The sequence below is a fragment of the Trichophyton verrucosum genome (assembly GCF_000151505.1).
Source record: "Trichophyton verrucosum HKI 0517 chromosome Unknown contig00217_1.f1.exp, whole genome shotgun sequence".
Lineage (NCBI taxonomy): Eukaryota > Fungi > Ascomycota > Eurotiomycetes > Onygenales > Arthrodermataceae > Trichophyton > Trichophyton verrucosum.
The window spans coordinates 158,634-185,077 of NW_003315508.1; the positions used below are offsets into that span (position 1 = coordinate 158,634).

Below are 26,444 nucleotides of genomic sequence, written 5' to 3' on the forward strand. Positions count from 1 at the left end.
GATAAATTGCCTATCTTGGCTTGTTTGCGTGGTTTGCACCGCGGCAGCGCCAAAAAGGACAAGCTGGCTCGACAAATAAACAACAAACGGCGCTGGCGATGCTTCAACGGGAGGCCAAAGACGCAGAAGAACGAGCAATTCCTTTGTTTTCTTTTATTCTTTTGACTTATAGACAGCTCTCGGCGGCTGAGACGGTTCTGTGAGGCGATTGGGGCCGGCAGCTCTTTTACACCGTTCTAGATTGACTAGTTACCCGCGGGGAAAGGCTTCATTAGTTCCTACCACGAGCTTCGACAGGCACAAGGGCAAACCAGCTGCCCGAACACAAGACGATACGACTTCACATCCCCGATATACCGCATAGATCGAAAGAATACATCTATAGAAGGAGACTCCTTGCTTTTTGCGTTTCATTCTGTGGCAGGCTACTGCCAATTCGACATTCGACCGCCAATTCTATACTTCAAGATAGCTCGTCACCATGGCACAATCACTGAGCGCCGGTAAAACTGTTTTATGGGCTTTGATATCCGCTACGCTTTCTCAAGCAAGCTCAGTCATGGAGAGATCTAGCTTTGGAAATGGACGAAGGTGCGTTTGGGACAGCATGAGCCGCTTGATCGCAAGTAGTGGCTTCCAGTGGCTAATGGCTCGCCGGATTCATATAGAATGTCCCATGTCGGCAATGGACTGCCAGGATGGACCGTATCTGGCTCAGGCTTTCTCCCAGAAATGGTACAGTATTTTTTTGTTTTTACCATTATCCCCCACTGACGTTCCGGACACAGCGTGCTGACAGCTTAATTACTCGTCTAGTTGTCCGATAGAATTATCTTGACACCACCTTACCCCGGCAACAAAAGAGGTGCATTATGGGCTGAAGACATGTAGGATCTACCTGCGATTATTATGGGAGCTTTATTTCGAATAGGAGGGCTGACCGGATACACAGAATACCCGACTCAGAATGGCACGTAGCCTTCGATTTCAGAGCAAATGGAGAGGAGAGAAGCGGAGGTAATATACAGCTTTGGTACGTCAAGCAGGCGTCGGCCGTTGGGACGTCAAGCATATATACTGTTGGAAAATTTGATGGTCTCGCTATCACAATTGATACACACGGAGGCAGGGTGAGTCCAGCTTACTTTCGCTACTTTTGCGCATCTAGTTCTAGCCTCGGCCTAACGTGATTGGTATCTAGGCCGGCATTCGAGGCTTTTTAAACGACGGAACCACAGACTACAAAGGCAGTGGTAATGTGGATGCTCTAGCTTTCGGTCACTGTGACTATCAATACCGCAACCTAGGCCGTCCATCAAAGCTACAGGTCAAGCAGTCGAGTCGGGAGTTTGAGGTCTTGATAGATGGAAATACTTGCTTCAAAACCCCAAAGGTAAAAAGCTCCCTTGGTAAATACACGGCAACATTGAAACTAAATATACTCCATAGGTCTTCATTCCCCCAGGGAACGTTTTTGGTATCACAGCCGCCTCGGCTGAGAGCCCTGACTCATTTGAGGCCTTCCGCTTTGTAGCTACCACCTATCCTGGCAACAACCAACAACAGGAGAGAAGACAGGAGTCTCAGCACAGACCTGGTCAGGCCAACTATGACAAAGCACCAACTGGCAGCAACGTGGATATCAAGGATCTCCAGGATCGGCTCCAGGCCATCTCTAGTACAACCAACAAGCTAATTGATGAATTACACGCTCTATCAGCCACCAGCGACGATAGACTGAAGGAGATCATCCGCATGGTTTCTCACCGCGACCAAGTGAGCAGCGTGGACCAGAGACTTCAGCGCGTGGAGCGAATGGTCGAGTCTATGCAGAGGGAAGTAGAGGGCAAGGATTATCATCACCAGTTCAGACAACTGCAAGACCTGTTGCATAACTCTCACTCCGGCCTGCTGGATACCCTCCACGATTCATCTCACCGTACGTATACGTCTTTCATGACAGAGATGCTCAAATCTAGACTAACACATGGTAAAATATAGGTATCATCTCAGCCGCTCCACGCATGGGCTTCTTTATTGTCCTTATAATTGCCGTCCAGCTTCTTCTCGCGGTTGCTTACGTCGTCTACAAGAAGCGTAGAGCCAGCATGCCGAAGAAGTTCCTATAGATAAGGAAACAGCAAATTAACCAACCATATAATGTCTTGCATTGATTTACGTAGCTTGCTTGTCTGCTTCTTTTCTGCTCGGGTTTCTACAATTTGTTTCTTTTCATAGCATTTTTTCCATATCCCATCTATTTGTTCGATTCATCGCCTTAGGCATATTGTTTGACGATGTTGATTTTCGTTCCCACTGCCTTTGGGCCTGTATACTAAATAACCAGCTATTGTTCAAATATTATTTTGTGTTGAACGGATGATAAAGGGAAGTGTCTTTGATGCTACAGCCTACAATGATAAGTCTACGAGAGATTTTAATACTTTGAAGACTCAATATTTGGAGTAATCTGTATTATCTACTCAATACTATTCTACTACCTACCTACCTAATCACTACGTGTCTACCTGCCTACTGTCTACGGCCTACGTATTGCCTACAAAGAAACAAAAAAACCAAACAAACAAGAAAAACAAAATGTGTGGCGTGAGATGTAGCAAGCTTTAGCTCGCTGTCATATTGATACTTTTGGTAAAAAATAATATACAGGATAATGGGACAATAGAAGTGAAGAGGCAAAGTACAAGCAAATCAAATCAAAGCAAACAATGTCCGTTGGATGGGTGTGGCGGAATGTAGACCCCAAACTCGCTATAATCAGCGGCAGAGTGGGAATACGCTGATAGAGTGGACATGTCGTAAGAGAGAGCGTAAAAAAGAATTGGGTATAAAGGCACAAACGATTAGCAAGAAACCCGGGAAAAACAAACAACGCCGTAGCCATCTTTTATCTCGCTTCAAAGTCCCATGAGAAAGTAAAAAAAAAAAAACAAGGTAAAGAGCAATGCTATGCATGCTTTGATCAAGGAAACAAACAAAGTCCCATAAACTCCGCCTTTTTGGTAGGCCCATGCAATGACGCTCAATCTAATATGTCAGTTCCGGAAGAAAACGGGGTGAAGACAGGGAAGCCAAGTGTGGATCGGTTTCGAGAGGTTGGTATGACAAGCGGTAGTTATTTGACGTGGAAGTATGTATGGTATGGCAGTAATGGCTCGCAGTCAGATTGTGATTTGTAGATAGCCCATAAATAATGGGTTGTAGCCGATAATCGACAGTGTTGTTGTTATTTATTTTTGGAGTCACTTGTGGTAATAGCATGTTGGGTATCAGTGAACAAGCACCTGAGGCCAATCTCATGGGTATATTATTGCCTGTTCGTTAAGCTGAGCTAGGTGGATTCTCTGCCCTGATCCCATATGTAGGTATATGTGGGTTGATGGGAGTTTGACAGAAAAGGTTTTTTTTTTTGTGCTCTTTTTTGCTTTCTGTTATCGACCTCAGGAGCAGGAGGCCATGCAAGACCGACGGTCATGGTTCTGGGGGGAATCATACGTCCTGTCACTTGAGGAAGTTGAAAGATGCTATAACGGGCACCGAGTTGAGAGCTCCATGCCTGTGTTTTTTTTTGTTTTTTAGTGGGTATGGGCAGCATGGAGATGAACAAGGGCTTGAAAAGTGGCTTTTTTGACCCTTTTTTGAAAGGCAACAGAGGACTTGACGCTGATATGCTGGATTGGTGACTTGGTGACTTGATAATGCAAGTGATATTGCAGATGGCGCAGATATTGCAGATATTCCAGACGTTGTTGGTTATGCTTTGCTGGTTATGCTTTGCTGAATGTGTTTGAAATGCTGACTTGTTGCCTTGATGGCTGGTGCTGGCTGGTGCCGCTGAAGATTCGTCGAAGGAGATGAGAGTGGTAATTGTTTGGCTTCCCTGTCTTCACCCTGTAGTCAACCAGGAACATACAAAACAAACGGTAAGGGGAAACAGTGACATCTTGAGGGGGGATATAAAATCACAAGAGGATAAGGTAAGTCAGGTCAGTAGAGCCAGCAAGGCCAGTCAGTACAGGGTAAGGGTAAGGGTAAGGGTAAAGGATGCAACACCAGGAACATCACACTCAACTCACAGTTAACCGAACAGAGGAGCCCGACCAGTCACAGCCGCAGCTTGTTATCAACGCAGACCCAAGTTAGTCACGATGGGCTGCGTATTGCCGCGAGCAGAGAGGAAGAGACATGAGTGCGCCAGCGGGTATGACGAGGCCAAAACAGACACAGGCACATCATTCCAATTGGAGAGTGTTGACAGGATTGGTCCGTACCTGTTGAAGAATGCAGACACAGCCATCAGATACACATATTGATCGAGGGATTCTTCAAGCACATTTCGTAGAATTGGCACCAGTGCAAGAAGCACTGGAACAAAACACTGGATCTAAACCAAACCTGCTTGTATTGGTGGGTATAATGTCGGAGTATCCAATGCAACGGGACGAAGCAAAGGATGTGCAGGACGCTGAAGCCTTAAAAGGACGGCATTCAGTTGGTAGATCCAGAGGTCGGAGTAAGCGCAGCGATGCGCTTTCCTACCAATTCTTGAACGGCCTGAAGAATCTCGAGTTCATTGGAGCAGGCACGGAACCCTTCGGGCGTTCCGTCAATGAGGCCAGACATGATCTGCTCCGCTCGCTTGGCCCCTGAGTTGCCAGAGATGTCCATCAGGCCCATCACGGCATCCTGCTCGGCCGACCCAAGTTGAGAGAAGGTAGGCACCGCAGGCGGCACCTCATCCTGTCCCTCTCCCTGGGTACGAGTTTCATCGCCAGCTTCTTTTGCTCTGGCCTCCTCCTCCGCCGCACGTTCGCTCAAAACGTGCGTAATGAACCCATGGACGAGTCCGCGCTCCCTCACGCGGAGGACGACAGCCTCTTGGTCCAGCTCTTTGATGACGCTCTCCTCGTCAGCATCGGGCAGGACCTCGATGTCCACATACTTGGGGTTACGGGGTCGTCGGACCCTACCCGGGTAGTGTTGTTCGAGGGCGTCCTCCAGGTGATTCGGGCATCTCCAGTAATGGTAGGGCTTGTCACTCCCCGGCTTCTGGCGAGGGGGATTCGCCATCGGCGGGTCGAGACAGTCCAGATGCCAGGCGGACGGGCAGTAGTCGCAGAGGATGACCGGTCGCCGGTTCTCTGAGGTCAGACCACATCGAACACAGGCGATGACCTTGCCGTGGGAGTCGAGGATCCGCAATGGATCCTGCTCCTCAACGACTCCTCCACGACTGCCCCGGGCTGGTTTGGCCCGAGTGCTGCCCTCGGGAAGTGCACGCACATCCCTATACTCTCCTCCAGGGCCGGTCTCAACCTCCGCGAAGTATTCGCGCACCTCAGCCGGCAACGAGAAGCCGGTCTGCGGGACGCTATCCATCACCTCCGCGAGGCCCCCCAGAAGACCCTTCTTCTCGCAAGCCGGACAGAACCATTGGCCTGCCGGTGGAGATTTGGGGTCGACTGGAGGTCGCAGGCAGGTGAAGTGGAAAGAATCCACGCAGCCGTCACAGCATAGAAGCTGCCCGTTGCCGCCGCACGCACGGCAGAAATCGATGTTATCGATCTCGTCCGCTTGTACCCTCGGTTTGCGAACTCTCTTGGATGATGAGCCGCCGACGGTGGTAGGCTTTCTGGCGGCTCTGTCCTTGGGCGCCGGAGCCACTGGCACAGGTCTGGTCGACCCCTGACCCTCGCTGTCTGATGGGACAGAAGGACCTGGGAAGACCCAGCCCTGTGGTGGCTCCATTGCTGTCCGGACGTTGCTTTCTTCGGCCTCGTCGGTCACGGCGATGGTGGCCTCCTCTAGTGCTCTGCGCTTCGCAGCGACAGCTTCTTCCGAGAACTCCGGGTCCTCCTCCAACTTGCGCTTCCGTGAGAAAGCCGAGTTGGTTGGGGGGGCCGCGTTAGCTCTCGAGGGACCGGCACGCCGTCTACCGCCTCGAGCCCGGGATCGGGGAGCTCGCGCTCCCTTACCCTTGGCTGAGGTGGTGGTAGGGGCATTGCCTGAGTCCGGCTCAGCAGCGACAGGGGCGAAGGCATCGGCATCTAGGGATTTGGCCGTGGAGAGCGACGACGTGGTAGTCGCCGATGCAGTGCGTACCATGTCGGTGGCAGCGGCACTGTCGTCCAGTTGTTGTTGCTGCTCTGGTTGGGCTTGGGCGCGCTTGACTGCGTCCTTCATCAGGGCTTGGAAGGCGGATCGGTGGTGAGCGTCCGCCGATCTGTTGATGGCGCCCTCCAAGACACCAAGGAGAAATGGATCAGAGGCCGAAGCCTCCTTGATCCAACGGAGGCCACCTGCGACTTTGGAGTCCTGGGACTCCTCCGCACGCGAGATGGCTGATCCGAGGATGTCCATGAGCTTCTCCGAGGTGTACTTCCTCGATGAAGGGACGGCTGGCCCGGCTGACTGGCTGCTGTCAGCCGAGTCGTCAAGCTTGTCCTTGCCCGCAGCTCTCGATCGTGTAATTCTGATGGCTGGCGGCTGCTGGCGAGAACGCTCTTCGTGCTCGAGGACTCCCTGAATGATTCCCTCCGCACGGGAACTATCAGACAGGGCGGCGGCTTCCTCAGCAGAAGTAGAAGCGGTGCTAGGCCGCTCGTCGGCATTCTTCGTTGTCTGTTTTGGCTTCGCGGCCCGGCCCCCCTTCCGCTTGGTGACTCTGTTGGCGGTAGTGGTGGGCGCAGGGGGCTCGAGGCCAACTCGACGGCGGGCGGCCAAGGTAGGCCGTGTGCCTAGGGGCAGCATGGAGCCGTAAGGGCCACCCCTATTCAAGCCATACCCGCGGCAGGTGGTTTTGGGAATGGCGACGGGTGGTTCCACCCATATCTCTTCATCCGCTCGCGGAGCTGCGGCGGGAACTGGTTGCTCGGTCTCGGTACTCTGTTCTGGAGCTGGCAGAACAGACGACGACTGGCCGGCAAGCTGGGTGTCCTGGCTCTGAGACAGCCCAGCAGCCGTAGCCAGTTGCTGGGAGCCGGGCAGGACCGCCATCTGGGGGCCGACGGCCTGCTCCGGCTGTTCCAGCACGGTGTCCATCTGGCTGCCAGCTGGTTTGCGCTCTGCCTGGCGCTCTTCCTCCTCCACGACGTCCACCGGCGTACGCGTTTCGGTGCCGGTCTTGCGCTGTTTCTTTGGCCGGGCGGTGTCCGAGGTGGAAGAGGAGGACGGCCGGGAAGCAGGCGCACTGTGAGGAGATGATGGCCTGGTGTTGTTGCGCGAGGTGGTGCGCGAGGAGGACCGGAGACGAGGAGCCATCTCGTCAGCTTCTTTTTGTCGAAGAAGCTATTTCCCTCAAGAAGATCTGTAGAGCACGCGGTTAGCTTCAGGGCACGTAGATGCAGGGCGAGACCATCACTCACTGAGGGTATTCTCGGTCGAGTTGGCTTGTGCAGCTCAAAACTCGAGGAGTTGGCGATGTCGGTAACCGCGCAGTCCGGCGGTGGTTGGCTGGTGGTTTTTTTTTTTCTCGGGTGAGGTTGGAGATGTTGAGGTTTTGCGTCTTTCTTGCGGGTGGACAAGAAGCTAACGGCAGCAACGAGACGGTCAGCCACACAGAACGCAGAACAGGAGACCACCACGAACGGGCGGGAGCAGACTTACGAGGCCGGTGGGAGGGCGTAGTTTGATGCGTAGAAGAAGGTGGAATATGCAGAATCTCGAGATCGGGCGAACTCGAGGCTGTGGTGGTGGGCTGCTCGGTGGACTCAGGGGTTGGCCACCTGGAGGCAGCAGGATGGAAGATATGGCACAGAGGATGGCTGTATAGGCTCTGTGGATGTTGGTAGACGTCTGTAGGCGACGGTAGAGGACTGTAGTAGTCGAGATTGAGAGGTAGAAGGGGAATTGGTGGATGTAGAGAGCCGGCTGTAGACTCTTTACCTTAGTCTCTCTTAGTAGTTGAGAGAGCTGTAGAGAAGAGGGAGATCGACGATGAGAAGGTAGCAAGAGGATGACAGTATAGGCTCTTGATAGAAGATAGACGCGAAGATGGAAAAGACTGTTGTCTATGCTCGTTGTAGAGTAGATGTTTGATAGTGTGTAGAGGAGAATAGATATCTCAAACTCAGAGAGGAGATTTGGAAGAACAGACGCGGATTGAGCTCTTAGATGGTGAATATGATAGAGAGTAGAGCAGTCCTGGTCAGTCTTGACGGATAGAAGATGGCTAATGGTGATGTTGATGCTCTTTTTGTAGAGAGACAAGCAGCTCGAGAGCGCGTCTTGGTGGAAAAAGGCAGAGAAGAGGTAAAGCTATCAAGAGACAAGCCGAGAAAGATGGGAGAAGCTGAAGGAAGCGAGTCAACAGTTGATAGTCAAGTAGACGAAGACGTTGAAGACGAAGCGAGTGTGTGAAGCTGGTGAAGTTTGAAAAAGGCTGAGGTTGGAGTGGAAGAAGAGAAATTTATATCAAAACAAACAGGACTTCCTGATTAGGCAATGCGTGGTGATTCGGGGGTTTCCAGTGCAGAAAAAAAGGCAGAAGACTTACCAGGGAGTTCTATCAGGTTCGAAAGACGTGAAAGAGGCTGATCTAGAGGACAGGACAGGACAGGACAGGCTGATGATGAAGATGATGACGATGTAGAGGACAGGACAGAAGAAGGGAAGAGGGGCAGGAAAGGGGGGGAACTGCTTTTTTACTGGGTGGTTGGCGCGGTGATGTGGGAATGTATGTATTGTTTACTAGTTTGATATACGCTACTGTTCTGGAAGAGTCTGCGGCAAAGTGAGGGCAAGCAGGACAGCAGCTTGGTGGTGAAAGCGCCTTGAGGGTGTCGAGGGTGGCCTCACTTGAGCCTGGTATCAAAGGGGGGCTGATATGTATGATCTGTTTGATCTGTATGATGGTAATTTTTTTCTGGCACTGGACACTGGACACTGGACACTGGAACAGATATTGATATTCACTTGATATTCTTTTGATTTGACTTGGTATTGGTCTTCATTTGCTATTTGTGCGTTTAAGCTGTTCGGTTAAACAAACATAGGGCTCTCTCCGTGGACAAGGCCTGAGGGGAGCAGAAAAAGGGGGGAACCTCGTTCAAGGACAGACAGGCTGTCAAAGGGGAGTTTGGTTTGATATCAGAAGGTAAGCAGGTAACTTGCGCCTGACAGGTAGAGAGTATAAGGTAGAGAAGGAGAAAAGGGGTGGCAAAAAAGGGGGGGAAGGGGGTTTGAGGATAAAAAGAGACGCCCTTGCATGCACTTCATGTAGACCTTGGATGAAGAGAATGATAGAAATGGTAGAAGAAGATAGGAAGACAAGGAGAGAGAGAGACAGTCTACTCCTCATCGGAATCTTCTTCCTCATCGTCTTCTTCCTCCTCGACAGCCTTCTTTGCCGGCTTCTTCTTCTTCTTCTTGTTCTTCTTGCCCTTGGAGCCCGTAGACTTGGCCAGTGGGCGCTCCAGGATGGCCAGCACTTCTTCATCGGTGATCTTCTTGTCTGACTGGACCTTCTCCAGGTCAAGTGGTGGTGGAGCAGCCAGTCTGCTCAGTCCGTTTTTCAAAATGGCTGTTCTTGTGTTAGCATATAAAAGCATACATATATATTTAAAGGTATTAGAAATAGGTAACGTACCAACTGTTGTCAAAAGTCTCGAGACAGGAGAACCGTCTGCCTCTCCGGCTGGCTCGTACTGACGCACGACGCCACCTCGCACACACTCGACGACGCCGACCTTGCCGGCCCGCTCATCATCCAGCTGGCGCAAGCTGAAGGGGAAAGTTCCAAACTTCTTGACAATCTCGGACAGGGTCTGTCTGGAGCTGGGTCTCTTGAGGATATATGTAGTTGTGGTACGGCGGTGCAAAGTTGGTCTATGCTCGAGAGTCTTGACCTTGCCGGATCCCAAGCTGAGCCCGACCTCGACACCCCAGATTTCCTGTACTTCGGGGGTTCCCTCACCCTTGACTCCCGTTCCGGGGGCTACAATGATCTTCTTGCTTCCTTCGATCTCGTTGCGCTCGAACAGCCAGCTGGTGGTGTTCTCGACGACTGTGCAGTCGTATGACTTGGCTACCTTCTCGAGCAAGCTGGATATCTTGGCCTGGGTTGGTGGCTTCTCGGCAGCCGCCTTCTTCTTCTCTTCCTCTGTGCCTTGAGCAACGAGCCCCGGGGGAACCATGAGCCTGAGCAGCAGCTCGTTGGCGTAGTGGGTGGCCAGCAGGAGGTCTGCCTCACGGCCGGTGACCTTTCCTCCCACGACGATGGTATCGCAGACTATGGTCCCGAATCCATCGATCTGAGCACCGAGCTGAATCTTGACCACCTCGTTGGCCTTGAGCTCGGTGGCAGCCTCTTCCGCATCTGAAGTGAGCGGAGTGTATGGCGTCACATACGAGCTTGGAGATACCGTCGTCGGATGAGATATGCCTTTTTTACATCATCAGCCTTCTTCTTCTTCCGTCTAGCATCCGGGGGTATAATATAGTTGGTAATAAGTACCTTTCGACACCTTCTTGCCCTTGTAGACCTTGGCCACCTCCTCGTCGAGCAGCTTGTCTCCCTTCTCGCAGAGCTCGACGATCTTTGCTCCCTCAACGCACCATCCTATCCAGCGTCAATGTCTCTCTATTAGTCTAGTTGTATTCCCGTGGAACCCACCTGAAACGGCCTCGAGCACTTTATGGGAGATCTGGGCGGCGGTCTTGTACTTGGTCAGGGTATCGGGGTTGTTGAGCGTGTAGTCTGGCCCGTCAGCATTACCACAATCACATCACCCATAACACGGACATCACAGTATCCCAAACAGCAAATGCAAGCAGACGACAGTCTACCCGTCTCAAAGTTCTATGGGTGCGTCTTCTACTTACCGATCTCAGTGTTTTCAGCCATGGCGGCGACTCTACCAACAGCAGCAGCAGGCTACCTAGTGGAATAACAGGTCGAGAAGTCGGTCGCAAGAGACGGCCCAGTAGCTCGTCTGCGTCGGTCTTGGTCTTCCGTTACGTCCTAGTCGTGTCTTCCCGGCTTCCTGACTGCTCGTCTGCTCGTCTTTTCTACTTGCGGGCGGCGTGGAGGGGGAAAAGCCAAAAGGTGGGATATTTTTTGTTGTTGTTGTGGGCTTTTTTCGTGTCCCTCACTTTATCCTGCTCGTTGCTTTTTTGCGCCATGACGTCGATGCGCAGTGACTTCGCGGCTCACCAGAATTGCTAGGCGGCCGAAGTCACTCTGCATCGCTGCCATGCAAGCCTTCCCCGGCCGTGGCACACTCTATAGTTACACTCTATATAACTACTCTCTACTACTGTCAGCGACCAGGAACTCTCAGCTACAACCAGGACTGACTCCAGCCAGCCGGCCAGCCAGCAGCCACGGCCAGGTCCAACGTCGCCTTCCCTGCCCCTTAAGTAGCTTCCACGGCCAGCCCGCCAGGATACCCGAAGCTCGCGGAAGGCTGTACGAGCCAACCAGTCTTGCACATGGAACCAGCATGACCCGCATTCTCGTAGCAGAAGCCCACGATGGAAAGGGGCAGCAGCAGCGGCGGCGGCAGCAGAAGCAGCAGATAAAGATGCGAGACAGGGACGCAGACGAAGACGGGAGACGAGGTACGCATCTTCATCTTCATCTTCATCTTCATCTTCATCTTCATCTTCTTCGGCCTCTCCCTTGATCTGCATCTCTCTCTCTTCTCTTCTCGTTAAGATGAAGCTAGGCAGCTTGCTCTTCCGCATCCTCACGCATAACATCCGCTATGCAACAACCTCGCCCTCGGCCGGCGAGCAGCCATGGAGCGTCCGCGCGCCTCACATCGTCAACGAGCTCGACTACCACAGCCGGCTGAACCCAGAGAGCTTCGTCTGTCTCCAGGAGGCGTTGCACAACCAGGTCAACGACGTCCTGGCCGGCCTCAACGCTCGCCCGCACGCCCAGGCCGATGAATGGGCCTTCTACGGCGTGGGCAGAGACGACGGCAAGCAGGCCGGAGAGTACTCGCCCATCTTCTACCGCCCGGCCGTCTGGACGCTGCAGGAGAAGGAGACCGTCTGGCTGTCCGAGACGCCCTCTGTCCCCTCCAAGGGCTGGGACGCTGCCTCGATCCGCATCGTCACCATCGGCGTCTTCAACCACAGGGCCTCCAACACCACCGTGCTCGCCATGAACACCCATCTCGACGACCAGGGCAGCAAGTCCCGCCTCGAGTCGGCCAAGCTGATTCTCAGTCTCATCCAAAAGTACCTGGCTCGCCACCCCGAGGTCAAGGGCAACTTTCTCGCGGGCGACTTCAACAGCGCCGAGAGCCAGGAGGCCTACCGGGAGTTCACCAAGCCGGGCTCCAGCATCGTCGACACCTACAAGAAGGTCCCTGCCGCCCAGCACTATGGAGACGAGATCACCTTCACTGGATTCGACGGCAAGACCAAGGGCAGCCGCATCGACTATGTCATGGTCGGTCCTCAGTCGTCTTCTGCGTCCATCCCTTTCACTGTCAATGGGTATGCTGTGATGCCTAACAGGTTCGACAACCGCATCTACAACTCCGACCACCGCGCTGTCGTCGCCGACGTCACTCTCTAGTCTAGTCTATAGCCCTCAAAGCCCCCAGTAGTACATAGCTTCCTTCCATACATAAAATTCATCTTTTTTTATTCCTGTATCTTCGTTCTTCGTTCTTCGTTCTTCGTCTTCAGTCTTTTCTTCTTCTTCTTCTTTCTAGGGGCTGGCCTGCTTATGTCATGATTACGTCATCTGATTAGTCACTTCTTACTCATCAGCGACGCCAAAAGAGCAAAAAAGACGAAGAAAAGACGAAGAAAACGAGGAAGAAACAAGCAAGAAGCCGACGATGATTCCATCTTTCGCATCGCATTCTCGGTCGTTCTCTTCGCTGACGGGCAGGCCAATTCCTGACTGCTAGTTACTCGCCTCTCGCCCCTAGACGGCCGGCGTTGGGTTGCAGCTTCGTTCGTCTCCTTCGTTTCGACCGCGTTAAGAGACACCTGAACCGTCTCTCTCTCGCTACTCTCTCTCTCCCTCTTACCGAGTAGTTGAATCTGCTACCTCCTTGCAAGTCGCATTCACTGCGCGATTCCGGTATGCCCTGCTCCACGTAGACTGTGGCCCCTGACCGTCTTGCTTCCGCCGGAGCTTCGTGTTGGTGGTGTTTTGGGACGCGGCACTGACGACGACCTTGGTCGACTCTTTTTGTCACAGACAACTTTTTAAGTTAGCACAGCAAGCAACATCGCAACCATCGACCATGCCGTGGCCGGAAGCCGAGGAGAATACCGGCCAGCCAGATGGTGCGCTACAGGGCTCGCATTCACATTCACACTCGCCTCAGCCTGTAGCTCCCGCCGCAGGTAGCAGCGAGCAGCCGGCGGAGTCGCCACAGGACCAGCAGCTAGCTCCTGGCGGCCATAACGGAGCCATACCCGCTGGTATCCTGGAAGGGAAACAGAATGCCAGAGCTATAATGGGCGCCTCAGAGCTTCCGGACGGACCAGCTCATGCTGCTGAGGGCGGTGGAGAAGAAGGAAGCGGAGGAGGGAGTGGTGGTGGTGGAGGAGGAGGAGGAGGAGGTGGTGGTGGTGATGGGGATGGAGATGAGCCTGCTAGACAAGGTGGTGCCAGCTCGCCTTCTCCGCAAGAAACTAGCATCACAAACGGAAACGGAGTCAGTCGGAAACGGTCTCGTTCTGGCTCTATCATACAGTCTACCGCTGCTGCGCCTGCTTCTGCTGCTGCTGCTGCTGCTGCTTCTCCTGTAATAGAGGATGATGGTCTGCCGCGCAAGACACCCCTAGAAAAGGTTCTTTTGGAAGACTACCTATACCGAGAATGGGGTCACTCCGCCCTTGCCGCTACACGGAATACGCACCAGGAAGTGCTCCGCCAGAAGCTCCAGGAAAGAGACTACTATCTCGCCCTCAACCAGGAAAGACAGGCCAACCCAGCTGCTATCTTTGGCCCGGGCTACGAAGGATACGGTAACACCAGGACAGATCTTAGGTCGCAGCACCCACAGCTTCTCTACCCATCCAACCGGAGGCGGCCAGGTGGGCGGAAGGCTAAAGAGCTGCGCATACCGCGAGAGGACATGCTTACCCAGTCAGACCAGGATGAACATCTCGTTCCTATCAGGCTCGACATCGATTGGGAAAAGGTCAAGGTTCGGGATACTTTTACATGGAATCTCCACGATCGCGTCACCCCTGTCGACGTCTTTGCCGAGAAGCTGGTGGAGGATCTCGGCCTACCGCTCGAATCTTGTGGCCCGCTTGTGCGGCAGATTACTCAGAGCATTCATGAACAGTTGGCAGACTTCTACCCCCAGGTCTTTATCGAAGATGAGCCTCTGGACCCACACTTGCCCTACTCCGCCTACAAGAACGATGAGCTCCGGGTTCTCATAAAGCTGAATATCACCATCGGACAACACACGCTTATAGACCAGTTCGAATGGGAACTGAACGACCCCCATAATTCACCGGAAGGGTTTGCTATCCAAATGTCCCAGGACCTGTCCTTGCCGGGGGAGTTCACCACAGCAATCGCACACTCTATCCGTGAACAGGTCCAGCTATTCACCAAGAGTCTGTACGTCGTCTCATACCCCTTCGACGGCCGACCAATCGACGACCCAGACCTGAGAGACGCCTTCCAACCATCCCCTATTCCATCCACTTTCCGCCCCTTTAACGTTGCCAAGGAATATACCCCTTACCTATACGAACTCAATGAAGCAGAACTTGACCGGACGGAAGGCTCCATCTCGCGTGAGCAACGACGACAGAAACGAGTCAACAGGCGAGGAGGACCGATCCTGCCCGAACTCAAGGACCGTCAACGAACTATTCGGACCATGATCGTTTCCTCGGTCATACCAGGGTGCGCCTCGTCCATTGAAGAAAGTCGATTATTCAAACGGTCAAGTACCAGTCGCCGTGGCAGAACCTCTACCGGCCACCGTGATGGTCTGGAAGAGTCAGAGTCCTCCGAGAGCGAAGAGTCTTCCATCGGATCTCCAGCCATGTCTCGTCTCAACCAGGGAACTGCTAGAACAAGAGGCATGAGACAAGCCTCTTCCATGGCCCAGTCAGCCATACGAGGACAAATGGGCCGCTCAGCAACGCCCGAGACAACCGTATCCCACTCTCACGAAACAAGAACATCCGCCAGACGGCAGAACTATAGAGAGGAAAGCTCAGAGGCACCCGAGAACCTTATTGTCAAACTGAAGATAAATCCGGATAAGTTACGACGCCTCATGCGCGACCTCAAGTCTGGCTCGAGACAATACACGGGGTCTCCCGGTGGCCCATCCTCGACTCCCACAGGGAAATCAAGTGCTCGTGGATCTATGGGGCCTCCACCGTCCCAAGGCCAGCCTGGCTCCGCGACAAAGAAGCCAACCAACCCTCCCCAGTTCCATGGTGTCATCGACGCACCCCATCCATTACCCCCAGGAACTCAGCCGGTAAGCATACCCTTACTACATTTACCTCGCCATAACCTAACGGCTCACTAACCACGCACACCCTCAGCCCCCTCCTCCCCAGTGGCTCATCCAAGGCCTTGTGGGCCTTAAAAGACAATACCCCAACGACTCCTTTGAAGGAACAATGCGCTACACTGCCGTAGATCCAAACACAAACCTCCCTATCCCCAACGCAGCCCAAACACATCCTGGCCAAAAACTACCATACAAATACTTCCCCCGAATCCGCTGCAATGACTGCCCTGGAAAACTCTACACGCCGGGCCCAGCAATGACAGTCGAGAACTTTGAGGTCCATCTCAAAAACAGAAATCACAAGGAGGCCGTTGCGGCGCGGTTGGCGAGGGAGAAAGGGGGTAGTGGCCCACCACCTGTTCGACGGACACCGAGCAACAGCTCAGCAACTAAAGAAAGCAGTGCGCCAACTGGTACGAGCACGTCCGCAGGTAACGATTCGTCTGGAGCTGCGTGATGGAACGCATTTATGAAATAAGCGAACACTCAAGTGCAAACAAGCCAGCTTAATGCCAATGGACGGATAGATGGAATCAATTATACAAATTTACGTTACCCCTTCCCCTCCTCACCCTCGATTCTCACATTCATACGCCCCGCCTCTCGTCATTGATACTTGTCTGTCTATTCCTTCTCCTTTTCCTTTCCCTTTACTTACTTCACTGGGATCTCGGCGGAATTCGAGCGGATTCAATATCTACTTTTTGGCATGATGCATTTTTTGTACGCTCCTACCGTTTATTCTTAAATTCCTGTTTCGTTAATATACCTTCTAGTTGCCTTTTCTCTTGCCGTCTTACTTTCTCTTTCTTGGGACAAGATGCATCCTATTACGCTTCGTTAATTGTTAAGAGAGGTGTTGGTGTAGATTTTTGTTCAAATAGGCAGTAATATGTGAATACAGACATGCTGTAGAGGAGTGGTTGAACCCATCTAATTCCATAACTACATGGCTGGCTATCTAAGGAGAGGAAATCAAAGACAAGATTTGAAGCAAATATATGCACAGAGATATTTGGTTAATGTAGAAATATGGAGATCAGATGCCTGCAAATCAATGTGGGAAGGGGATTGTTTAAAGACATGGGCAGCGTTGAGTAAAGTGAGCGTTGAAACTAAATGAAACTAATATAGCAGTTTCATGCTTTGACCTTCCTCTTCGGCCTGCCGGGTGGATTTTTCACAGCTTTAGGTGCGGACTTTGCGGACCGACCTCGTTTGGACTTTCGTGTCTCCGGGGCTGGCGAGGATGGCTCAGGCGTTGGCGACAAAGATACCTCCGGCGTTGATAGGTCCTGGGGAACATCGCTCATCTCGGCGTCTTCAGGCACCTGAGGGAGATTGTTCTCTTCGCCTTCATCCTCCTCGGCACTGTCGTTGTCACTGTCATCTTCTTCCGAGTCAGGGGCTTCCTCCCGCTGCTCCCCTCTTTCATCCCACGCTTGCATTTCCTTGTCATCTTCATCGCTATCACCCTCCGCATAGCTAACATTCATATTCTTCGTACCTCTACCGGATCTCCGTCGCGCTGCTGCTGATGAAGGCTTGGCCCCTTCATCGCCGTCAGAATCCCAATCATCTCCGTCCTTCTTTTTCTTGCGTTTGGACTCAGAGCCACCCGCCGTAGACTTCCTGCGAATAGGAACGGTTCGGGATGATGTTTGCTTTTTCTCCTTCCGCTGCTTCTTCGAAGATCCTCCATTCTCATATGCATTGTCATCGTCATCGTCTGCAGTTGGTTTAGTACTAGACTTGTAGTCAATCTTCCGCTTTTTTCCAGCCACAGAGCTTGCATTCATGGCCTTCGGTTTCATGAACCGTCGAACAACCCGATCTAGCCTATTTTCAACCACCTCGGGCAGGAAGTTCTTCTCAGCTGTTGATTGAGCCTCTTCGTGGCTTGGTATATTTGCAAATAGACTGCTGGGGAGTCGCATCTTTCCCGGGAACGTCTGAAGGATATTGGCTACCCCACTGCTGCCACTCCCGCCAATTTTGTGTTGTTGAGAGTAACATTCTGCGAACCTGCGGATGAGGGCTTGGGATAGATCTGAAAGGGTATGTAGTCGAGCGGACATTATCGCGGATGCTTCGGGGTCTGAGATTGCGTCCTGCGCTTGCTTGACGCGCTGGGCAATGTGGAAAATCAAGGAGAGGTTGTTTTCATTGGCGACTGCAGAGAGGTAGAAAAGGATATATCGGGAGAAGCTAACTAGGTCCTCCTCAATGGTCATTTCATCGGATCCTTCGGGTGGGTAGTCGGGGTGGTGAGCAAGGAGGGAGAGAAGACGAGCGAATAGAGCTTCCATAGTCGTTTGGGATGATTGCTGGTCTGGACCAGCGGCGGAACTGCTTGGTCGGCGGGAAAAGAAGGACGCTCTTGATCGTATCCATGTAAGTGTACTATCGTAAAGGTTTCCATTTGGTTCGAATGCGACGAGGAATGTAATGAGGTACCACCGGGGGTTGAGATTTGGTGTCTGAACAAGTCGCTTTTTAACCTGGCCGATAAAACCTCGCCTTACTTCGAGCAGAGGGTCTTGAGTCACTAGCGCAATAGCATTGAAATTCTGGGGCGTGAACATTCGGTCACAAACTGATTTTGAGGCGCAAAGCTTGACAACTAATTTGGCAGCCATCAAACGAAGCCTGGACCTTTGTGACCAAGGGGTATCTTCAGTCTTCGAAAGCTCTCCATGTTTCTCAATGAGAGTATTTAAAATAGCATAGACCGAGTCTGCATATTGTTTGAATTCTTCATCGTCATCAGAGTATTCTCTAGAGCGCACTCGGTTCACAAGTATTTTCAAAGCCCACTCCTTAGCTTGTAGTTCCTCGTCAGCTTCGTCAGACCATGAGTACCCAGGATTTGGATCTGGGTTGCGATTTTTGAATAGGATCTGATCTGTTGCAATCCTGAGAATAGCGTCTTCTTCTCGGTCAACTTCCTTGGATGCGAGAAGTGTGAGTTGGGAGAGAGCTGCCAGTTTGGTTAGGAAGTGGTTAGAACCGTAAGTGAATTTCTGCACGCTCTTCTTGACAAGGTCCCGAGCATACATCTCTTTCTTGTCCGAAGTTGCCATAATTATCGAAACTGCGCACTTTGCTGCAACGGGGGACGAGCTGTACATCGCATAATTTATTAGAGCTACTTGGAACTGTTTATGAGTAGGTAGTTTTGCCGGTAGCTTTTTAGCAAACCCGGCACAGGCCTTTAGGATTTCCTCGACAGCAGGATCATCACTTCTTTGTGCATTGGGAGCCTGCGACTCTAGATCCTTGCACATTTCTTGAACATGAGTTTCGAGAACTTCTGGATTCTGTGACGAAGTTTCACGTAGAAATTCATGCGCTATATTGCCTAGCCCATGTTCATCAGTCCTTGATATTGTCATAATACAGGGTATGTGGCTTCTGTTGAAGATCAGGGAGCTGCTGCGGTAAATCAGAGGGATCAAGGATTCAAGCATTGTTGTAGTTGCGGATGTACTCGACAAGATTCTGTTGGACAGTTCTCGTATAGCTCTCGCCACAATCCGGTAATCACTTGCAGCGGCCATGGCAAATCGGATAAGTTGGTAGCTGCGCCTATCGTGCATTTTTGCAAACTTCCACAGGTCCGCAGAGGCCCGTGAGGCCTCTGGGAGCATTTTAGAGAGCTGATCGATGACTCTAGTTAGTTTACTTTTGACCGCTTCCTCATTATCATCCATCACACCTCCCTATTAACATTGCATGTTAGTCAATACCCATTGAATATAAGTTAGGGATATAGGAGACTTACATTGTATTCTTCGCATGCAGTCAGATAAAAATCCATGAAGGCTCGCATTTTGAGCTGTCGAGACTGAAAAGCGAAGAATACATTCTTTGATTTCTCATCTAGTCCATTGACCAATGTGAGAATACGACGGGCACGGATGGAGTCAGGGTCTACATCATCTTCCTGATTGCCCTTAGCAGTCTTTGATTTCTGCGATTGGCCTTTGGCTTGTTTAGACTTTATCGGTGGATAAGTAAGGGGCAAAAGCACTTCGTAGATGACATGGTCAAGAAGCACTTGAAGGTCAAGGTCATTGGTATAGTAAGCGTCGAAAATTTTCGAAGGTGCATCTTTAAGAACGGTCATAACCTCCTCGTTGTTTGCTTCAATATCGCCGGATGCCACTGCCCACATTTTTCCTAGCACGTTCATTGCTTGTTCACGTACTGCATGTTTCCTATCTTTAACTCGTGCTGCTAGCACTGAAAGAAGAGAGTCAGGCTCAGAAAGGCCGCCGTCAGACCCAAGCTTCTTGATGACATCCTTATAGCCAAATTTTGCGAGAGCCTCTACAGCAGCAATCCGGACCTTTTCGTCGGCGTCTCCTAGGGCCCTGGCGAGCCCGGCTATCAAATTGTTCGACTCCGCCGTATTCAAACCTGTACCTCCAGCTGAGGTAAGGAGTATCCTCCCAATTGCCGTGGCCCATGAGGCTCGCACGGAAGGGGACTTATCCTGGCGGCGAGATAGGAAGCTTTCATATGCTGAAGAGTGGGATTGCGAGAATGGCTTAGGTGATAGAGGATTCAAAAGAGCATTCACTTGAGAGACAGATTCTGTGTCATCACTCAAAGAAGGACGAGGGTAGGCAGCCGGATCCAATAATGGATCGGGAGGAGGGCCTGCAACACCAATTCCTGCTGCTAAGTCGCCAATAGTCTGTGTTGCTAGCAGGCGAAGGGAAATGGAATCTGCGGATAACTCAGCCTCAAGCTGTGGGATAACATGTTGCAGTACATCCGGGCAGGCTCGCCATAATTCCCGTATCAGCCTATGAGCCTTGTTAAGATCTTTGATATTTTCACCCTCATCTTCAGACTCGTCCAAGCTATTGCGGCGATTTTTCAACCCGTTGATACCGGAGGGGCCAGAAGCATCCAAGATGACATTATTGAAGTATTGACTGATGTAGCTTGTTAATTTTTCTGGGCAAGCATTACATATCGCTTTCGCCATATTATAAGCTGGGGGGTAGTCTTTCAGCAATAACGTTCCCTGCTTCGCATCCACAACGCCGGTAGCTCCCTTTTTGCCCTTCCCAGTGGAAGTAGACAAGGAATGGTCAATGGCCCGAGGGTCAACGCGCAAGAACTGCGCAACGATCACGTCAATAACTTCCGGCGCTAAACTAGGCGCTTCATCAATGATTGGAGCAAGGAGTCGTGTCATATCGTATTCCACATTTTTTGCTAGGTCCTCCCCAGTTGACGCCTTGGAAGATCCCGACACAATATCGAAGCAGGAAGAGAATAGAGGAAGGATTAGGGTATCAGGAGCGTGGACATCTGTAAGCAGCACGATACTCTTGACGTCTGCTAATGAGGAAAGAACATATATATGTTGGTCATTATATGCGTTGGAGGGATCTGCTAGCGCTGGTATAATTGAAGTCACAATCAATGTGAAGATATCCTAGGTTACCATTTCGAGTGAGCCAGAGTAGCTAATATGAGAAGAAATAATGGGTACGTACCTTCAATTGATTCACGGTGAAAGGCGCATTGGGAGCACATAGGCGCAATATGTCCACAACGCAGCAGGCTGTCCACGCGCGAACACCTTTATCCCTATGCCCCAAGAGATGTCCATCCGCTAGCTCCTGAGAGACCTTTGTCAACGAGTTTCGATCTATATCCTCTTGATCTAGCATTCGTAGCTCTGAACCTAGCTCCTCGAGTCTTTGGAGTAGGTGTGCAACAGGAATAGCTTTCCCGGCTTTCCATGAAATTGCCTGGTTAAACTGAAGTTTATGTAACGAGCCGTCTCCCTTGTCCTGGTCGGATTGTGCTTCTTCTTCTTCCTCCTCCTCCTCCTCCTCTTCCTGCTCTTCAGATTCCACTGCCTCTTCTACCTCCTCGACCGGAGCCGCCTTGGCGGATTTGCGGGTTCGTCTGCGCGCAGGCATCGCGTGTGGTTTCCGGCCGTCACCAAGTCCTGGAATGGTGTCAGATAGGCTATTTATGACCCGAGGATATACAATCGCCTATGCGCGGCCCCTGGAGATGTGTGTCGTGATAGGGAAGGTTGTGTATCTTGATCATGGACGTTCGGCCCTCAGAGCCAGCTCCGCGCTGTTTGTGGTCGGCTGCTTTCTTCGCAGTTACCGTGGATTTGAATATGTAGAAGTGAGACACTCGAACCGGCTCACTGCGACAGGCTGGAAAACTCGGCAGCAGCAATAAAATGACAGATATGAGCTCTGCCCGTGTAATGGGCCGTTCAGGCTTGCTCAAGGTCGTAAATTCATAGTTATTTCGATGCGCGAGCGCGTTTTGCCTTATGTAGTTAAACTCTATATTATAATCACGTGAGAGGTGACTTTCACCGAGGTATCGTTTCAAAAGTGAGCAGACAGGCCTTCTACGATGCATTTTGGTCAAGTTGATATTGAGCATAGGATGAAGACTAGAATGCGTAGAAGAGGATATGTTGAAATAAGGATAATTCAGTATATTATATACTCTAAATCTAATCTAAAAATGCCTCCTTCATATATGCATAACTATACAAAACTCCACAGCTTCCCAATTTTAAATGTAACCGATTCTACAAACGGGAGATATGAATGCAATTAAATATACCATCACACCTTTGGAACGAAGCGGCTCATAGCTCTGATTCTAGCTCCGTATACGTAGAACAAGATCGGAACAGGGATCATCGCTAGAGTGATGAAGGCTAATACACTGCTAGCCCATGCAACTCCAAGGTTGTGGTACATTTGAGAAGCGAACATAGGGAAGGCTGCTCCCAGCAAACTTCGGATGAAAGTGTTGGCAGCTAGCGCTGAGTTGGCATATATAAGGTAAACGTCGACGACATAGTTTATCCCCTGCAAGAAAATGATGATCAACCCGAAGCCTATGGGAACACCGGCGATAACTTGCGGGACCCAGGTGATATGAGGCGATGATGTCCAGGCGAACCAGAACAAGCCAGCAGGGAGAGTGAAGGCAGCAAATATCATGGTCGGTAGGCGATCTTCTGGGACTAGGTTGCCAGTTTCCTTGAGCTTCTGAGCGTATTGGTGTTTGCTGATGTAGATAAGAACACCGCATCCAAGTAGAATACCGATCAAGAGTCCAATGAAAGGAAGAGCAGCAACACCTGGGTGTTCCCAGCCTCGAACTTCTCCAAATGAGATAGGGTATGCAAAGAAGAAGAGGTAGAGGATTCCGTAGACAACAGAAAGATAGATAGTTGTTAGGGAAAGAATGGGTTCTAGGATCAACATCTCGAATGGACGGCTCAGATATTTGTGAAAGATATCGTTGATTGTCAAGGGGCTCTCGTCAAGGGTCGAGTGGAGGGCCCAATTCTTCGTCTCATATCGAAGTCGTTTTGCTCGGTTTTGCAGAATAACTGGAGCAAAAGTCTCTGGGAGGCTGAATAAGGCCACAAGACCAACTGCGGCATCAAGGATGAGAGTAATCCAGTTAGTCCATCGCCAGCCGAGATGTGAAGGGACAATGAATCCACCAATAATAGGCCCAGCAATGGGTCCCAAGAAGGTGGCTGCACAGAAACCAGCGGCTGCAATACCGCGGTCAACAGGCTCCCAGAGATCTACCAAGGCGCCGCCGACGACTGCAAGAGTCACAGAGCCAAAGGCGCCGATCAAGAATCGGCAGATGAGGATAGTTGCAAGGTTTTGTGCCACTGCGACGGGAATCTGGAATATGGCTGAAATTGTGAAGCAGACGAGCATAGGAAGTCGTCGGCCATACACTTCGGAAAGGGGTCCCCAAATAATTGGCCCAAGAGCGAATCCCTTCAGTATACCGTTAGTATAGGTTTAAATGGGCACTTCGATGTCCTATTCACCTACCAGTACAATAAGTGCGGTACCAAGTGTGGTAACCTCCACAGAGACACCGTATATCTTTGCTGTTACTGCCGTAGCTTGACTGAAGACGCTGCTCGAGAAAGTGATGCAGAAGGTTAAGAGAGAGAGCATCATAGGGATGTACCACTTCCTCATACGACCGAAGTTCCTTGGGTTCTCGGGGTCATGGGGACCATCCCAATTCACGAGATCGGGGTTTTTCTTGGGCTCATCGTAGGATAAAGGGGGTGAGGGGACGGATCCAGGCACCTCCCCCTTTTCGAGGTCAGGTTCAGGAACACGCGATGATTCTGGCAAGTTACTGTTATTCAGAGCTAGCTCTGGGATATTGGCGTCCTTTTCTGGGTCCATTGAGTGGGACGCGGGTGTATGCTCTGCCATGGTCAACACAGAATAATCACCTATGCCAGGCTCGGTAGTTAATTCAGGAAGCAAGCTGGATGGTAGGCAACTTGGGAGAAACTGGTTGTTCATATCCAAAACCGCTCAGCAACGGGATATAGACACGCATATATATACCCATAAAAACAGATTTCAAATCCATTGTCGGTCTTAAACAAAATGAAGGCCCGGAGCCGATCACCCAGTCATGACCGACTGCAGTGCCGACATGACATATCAACCCGAAGGGGGTTGAGTACGACGATTCGATCCCCCAAGGGAGTCGAACCAATGCAAAAGGATCTCATGGCTCGAGATGATGAACTCATCATGCATATACCGCATATGAAACGTAGCAGATTGCCGGTTCCCTTCTGTAGCTGGGGCGGGTATATTATAAAGCTCGCGGCAAAAACGTGCCGGATGAAAGAGCAAGGCTATCTTTCTCGCTTGGGGCCTAGAAAGAAGGCAAGCGCCTACATCTATCTGTAGTAACCAACAATAAGCCCGCAGGCTGTTGCTCGTTGATAGGTCTGCTGGAAGCAAGGATGACCATTGAACTCCGGATCTGCTGCCGTGACGTCACGGTCGTGTCCATTTTGCTCCGAGAGAGACAACATGTCGTATCTGAGGAAGACGAAGGCCTGCAGAGAAGTGACTAGCCTATAATTTAATTTATGCATAGTTAATGGCCGGGATCAATATAGCGTATCAAAGCTCTAACGCTGAGTTAGTGATAACGGGATACACAGGTTGGGAATCGGACTTAGCTAGGGAATGGGATAGTTTACCCCTTTAAATCCGATCGCTGCCGTGAAACGTCCGCAATAACTATCAGAATTTACCTGCTATACTTGAACATGGTTCGTCAGCGTCCATAACTCGCTCTGCACCTCGCTGCTGAGGCAAAAGACACCGTCAAGCAGCAAGCCGTCATCAGGAGCGGCTGGGACCTGGACTTTGACTGCTGCGGAACTGCATCACACGCGGCTATTTCCAGCGGCCTGATGCAGTTCGGGTGCTGCTCGACGCAGGGGCGGACTCTGAGGAGCCCGCCCCGAATGGCTCTTCCTTTGATTGCGATATCTCGTTGGTGCTGGCTGCGATAGTTATGGGGGAGGCGTGCCATCATCAAGATTCTAGTTATGGGATCACGGCGTGGCTCACAGCCTGTCAAGCGTAACTAGTTACGCAAGCCACGGGTTGATCACCTTTCAAGCATGTACAAGTCGTCGAAGCTCCCTCAGTCTACGCTTAGCCAGGCCGCATTCCGGGGCTTTGACGGTATTGTGAGCGATCTTTGTTCCTGGCGGACGATGGAGGCGGGTGAGGTAGATGCGGCGCTGTTTTTGGGCGCTGCCCAGTGGGAGGATGTTGCTATCCAAGCATATGCAGCATAGGTGACAACTACATTGCATATCAGCGCTTCCTCCCCCGACACCGTTGGGGCAGTTCAAGTTCTGCTTGAGCGAGGAGCTAGCTAGTCAACTACAGCCATCGCTCACGCAATGGTGAAACACCGTCGCCCTCGACCAACGGGCGAGCGTTTGAACACGGACACTATCAATATGCTACTACAGCACGGAGCCTCAGTCTTCGTTACAGACAACTTGGGCGAGACACCAATGCATGTACTTGCATACTACGGGACGTATTCACTCTCCCAGTTTTGCTTAGAACACTATAGATACCCCAATATCTTCATTTCGACGCTCTACGGAGAGACGTTGCTCCACAGGGCAGCCCACGGGAACCAGGTAGGAATCATCGAGAGACTACTTGCAGACGGAGCACGTATCAATGACAGGTCTTCGTCAGGCTAGACAGCGCTTTTATTCGCCCTCACAGAAAGATTAGGGATTGCAGAGATGTCAACAGTCGTTAATCTACTGCTTGATCACGGAGCGAAGGCCACAGATATAACTCCGGAAATGATGGACGGCTCTATACCGTGTCGCAGATCTCCATAATGAGCATCATGAAGGGGTCACAGCTCTTATAGAGCGTCTTATTGGCCTTCGTGCAGATACCGAGGCGCAGACCTTTGTACCAGGAGATATGTACCGGAATAGCCTTGGGGGTTATCGTCTCACACTTTCTTGAAGTAACAAGCTCCGATCGCCAGCGAGCAGACACTGCTACACTGGGTGGCAAGCAATGATATTCAATAGATCAAATAAATGCGTTGCAAGTTAGGTGTTATATCCACATTAGCAATAGAGCATCAATTTAATATGTAGCCCTATATACACGTACCTAGCATGTAACGGCGTGTTCCGGAGCAGCAATTCTTCGACATTGGCCTGAGTGTCTCATGTAGATTAGCTGCTGATCAGTCGAATCCAAAGTCGAAGTGGAAATTCATAGCCATCTGAAAAAGCAGGGTCAACTAAACGGCGATGTCGTCCTGTCAATGCTGATGGGTGGACGAGAGCGTCTTTCCTTTTATATTGCTAGCTACATAAAGACTTGTTCTGAGCTGTTGAAAATGCATCCTCCACGCCTGTAGTCTAGTAGTCCACAATCCTCAACGATAGTACAATCACCAAATGCATCAAAAACCAATTGCCTGTAACTCCAGGTAAACGCTCATACTCCGCGAACCACATAATCCTTACAAACCGGACCAGAAGACGCCGATAGTTGAGGGTAAAACGAATCTGAAAGTACATAGCAGGAAAAAAAG

General features: G+C 51.2%; 9 protein-coding genes across 9 annotated transcripts; 4 read left to right on the forward strand and 5 right to left on the reverse strand.

Moving 5' to 3' along the window:
• Window positions 1-669: 669 nt before the first annotated feature.
• On the forward strand, window positions 670-2,129 carry TRV_02501 (lectin family integral membrane protein, putative; the record flags this gene model as incomplete). The annotated part of the gene is made up of 5 exons (XM_003023353.1): window positions 670-740; window positions 932-1,130; window positions 1,202-1,393; window positions 1,450-1,939; window positions 2,002-2,129. 5 exons carry the CDS (start codon window positions 670-672, stop codon window positions 2,127-2,129), a joined length of 1,080 nt encoding a protein of 359 aa, XP_003023399.1.
• A 1,659-nt stretch (window positions 2,130-3,788) lies between these two features.
• Window positions 3,789-7,281, reverse strand: TRV_02502 (PHD finger domain protein, putative; the record flags this gene model as incomplete). Its single annotated transcript, XM_003023354.1, has 3 exons — window positions 3,789-3,964; window positions 4,156-4,405; window positions 4,561-7,281. 3 exons carry the CDS (start codon window positions 7,279-7,281, stop codon window positions 3,789-3,791), a joined length of 3,147 nt encoding a protein of 1,048 aa, XP_003023400.1.
• A 906-nt stretch (window positions 7,282-8,187) lies between these two features.
• On the forward strand, window positions 8,188-8,611 carry TRV_02503 (uncharacterized protein; the record flags this gene model as incomplete). Its single annotated transcript, XM_003023355.1, has 2 exons — window positions 8,188-8,371; window positions 8,490-8,611. 2 exons carry the CDS (start codon window positions 8,188-8,190, stop codon window positions 8,609-8,611), a joined length of 306 nt encoding a protein of 101 aa, XP_003023401.1.
• A 697-nt stretch (window positions 8,612-9,308) lies between these two features.
• Window positions 9,309-10,864, reverse strand: TRV_02504 (uncharacterized protein; the record flags this gene model as incomplete). Its single annotated transcript, XM_003023356.1, has 4 exons — window positions 9,309-10,336; window positions 10,475-10,579; window positions 10,634-10,717; window positions 10,843-10,864. 4 exons carry the CDS (start codon window positions 10,862-10,864, stop codon window positions 9,309-9,311), a joined length of 1,239 nt encoding a protein of 412 aa, XP_003023402.1.
• Window positions 10,865-11,375: 511 nt separating this feature from the next.
• On the reverse strand, window positions 11,376-11,624 carry TRV_02505 (uncharacterized protein; the record flags this gene model as incomplete). The annotated part of the gene is made up of 1 exon (XM_003023357.1): window positions 11,376-11,624. One exon carries the CDS (start codon window positions 11,622-11,624, stop codon window positions 11,376-11,378), a length of 249 nt encoding a protein of 82 aa, XP_003023403.1.
• A 53-nt stretch (window positions 11,625-11,677) lies between these two features.
• TRV_02506 (uncharacterized protein) lies at window positions 11,678-12,712 on the forward strand (the record flags this gene model as incomplete). The annotated part of the gene is made up of 2 exons (XM_003023358.1): window positions 11,678-12,468; window positions 12,589-12,712. The coding sequence occupies 2 exons, from the start codon at window positions 11,678-11,680 to the stop codon at window positions 12,710-12,712; spliced, it is 915 nt and encodes a 304-aa protein (XP_003023404.1).
• Window positions 12,713-13,232: 520 nt separating this feature from the next.
• On the forward strand, window positions 13,233-15,945 carry TRV_02507 (uncharacterized protein; the record flags this gene model as incomplete). Its single annotated transcript, XM_003023359.1, has 2 exons — window positions 13,233-15,452; window positions 15,535-15,945. The coding sequence occupies 2 exons, from the start codon at window positions 13,233-13,235 to the stop codon at window positions 15,943-15,945; spliced, it is 2,631 nt and encodes an 876-aa protein (XP_003023405.1).
• Window positions 15,946-16,627: 682 nt separating this feature from the next.
• On the reverse strand, window positions 16,628-21,436 carry TRV_02508 (uncharacterized protein; the record flags this gene model as incomplete). The annotated part of the gene is made up of 3 exons (XM_003023360.1): window positions 16,628-19,210; window positions 19,273-20,943; window positions 21,005-21,436. The coding sequence occupies 3 exons, from the start codon at window positions 21,434-21,436 to the stop codon at window positions 16,628-16,630; spliced, it is 4,686 nt and encodes a 1,561-aa protein (XP_003023406.1).
• Window positions 21,437-22,114: 678 nt separating this feature from the next.
• Window positions 22,115-23,851, reverse strand: TRV_02509 (MFS multidrug transporter, putative; the record flags this gene model as incomplete). Its single annotated transcript, XM_003023361.1, has 2 exons — window positions 22,115-23,203; window positions 23,360-23,851. 2 exons carry the CDS (start codon window positions 23,849-23,851, stop codon window positions 22,115-22,117), a joined length of 1,581 nt encoding a protein of 526 aa, XP_003023407.1.
• Window positions 23,852-26,444: the final 2,593 nt, after the last annotated feature.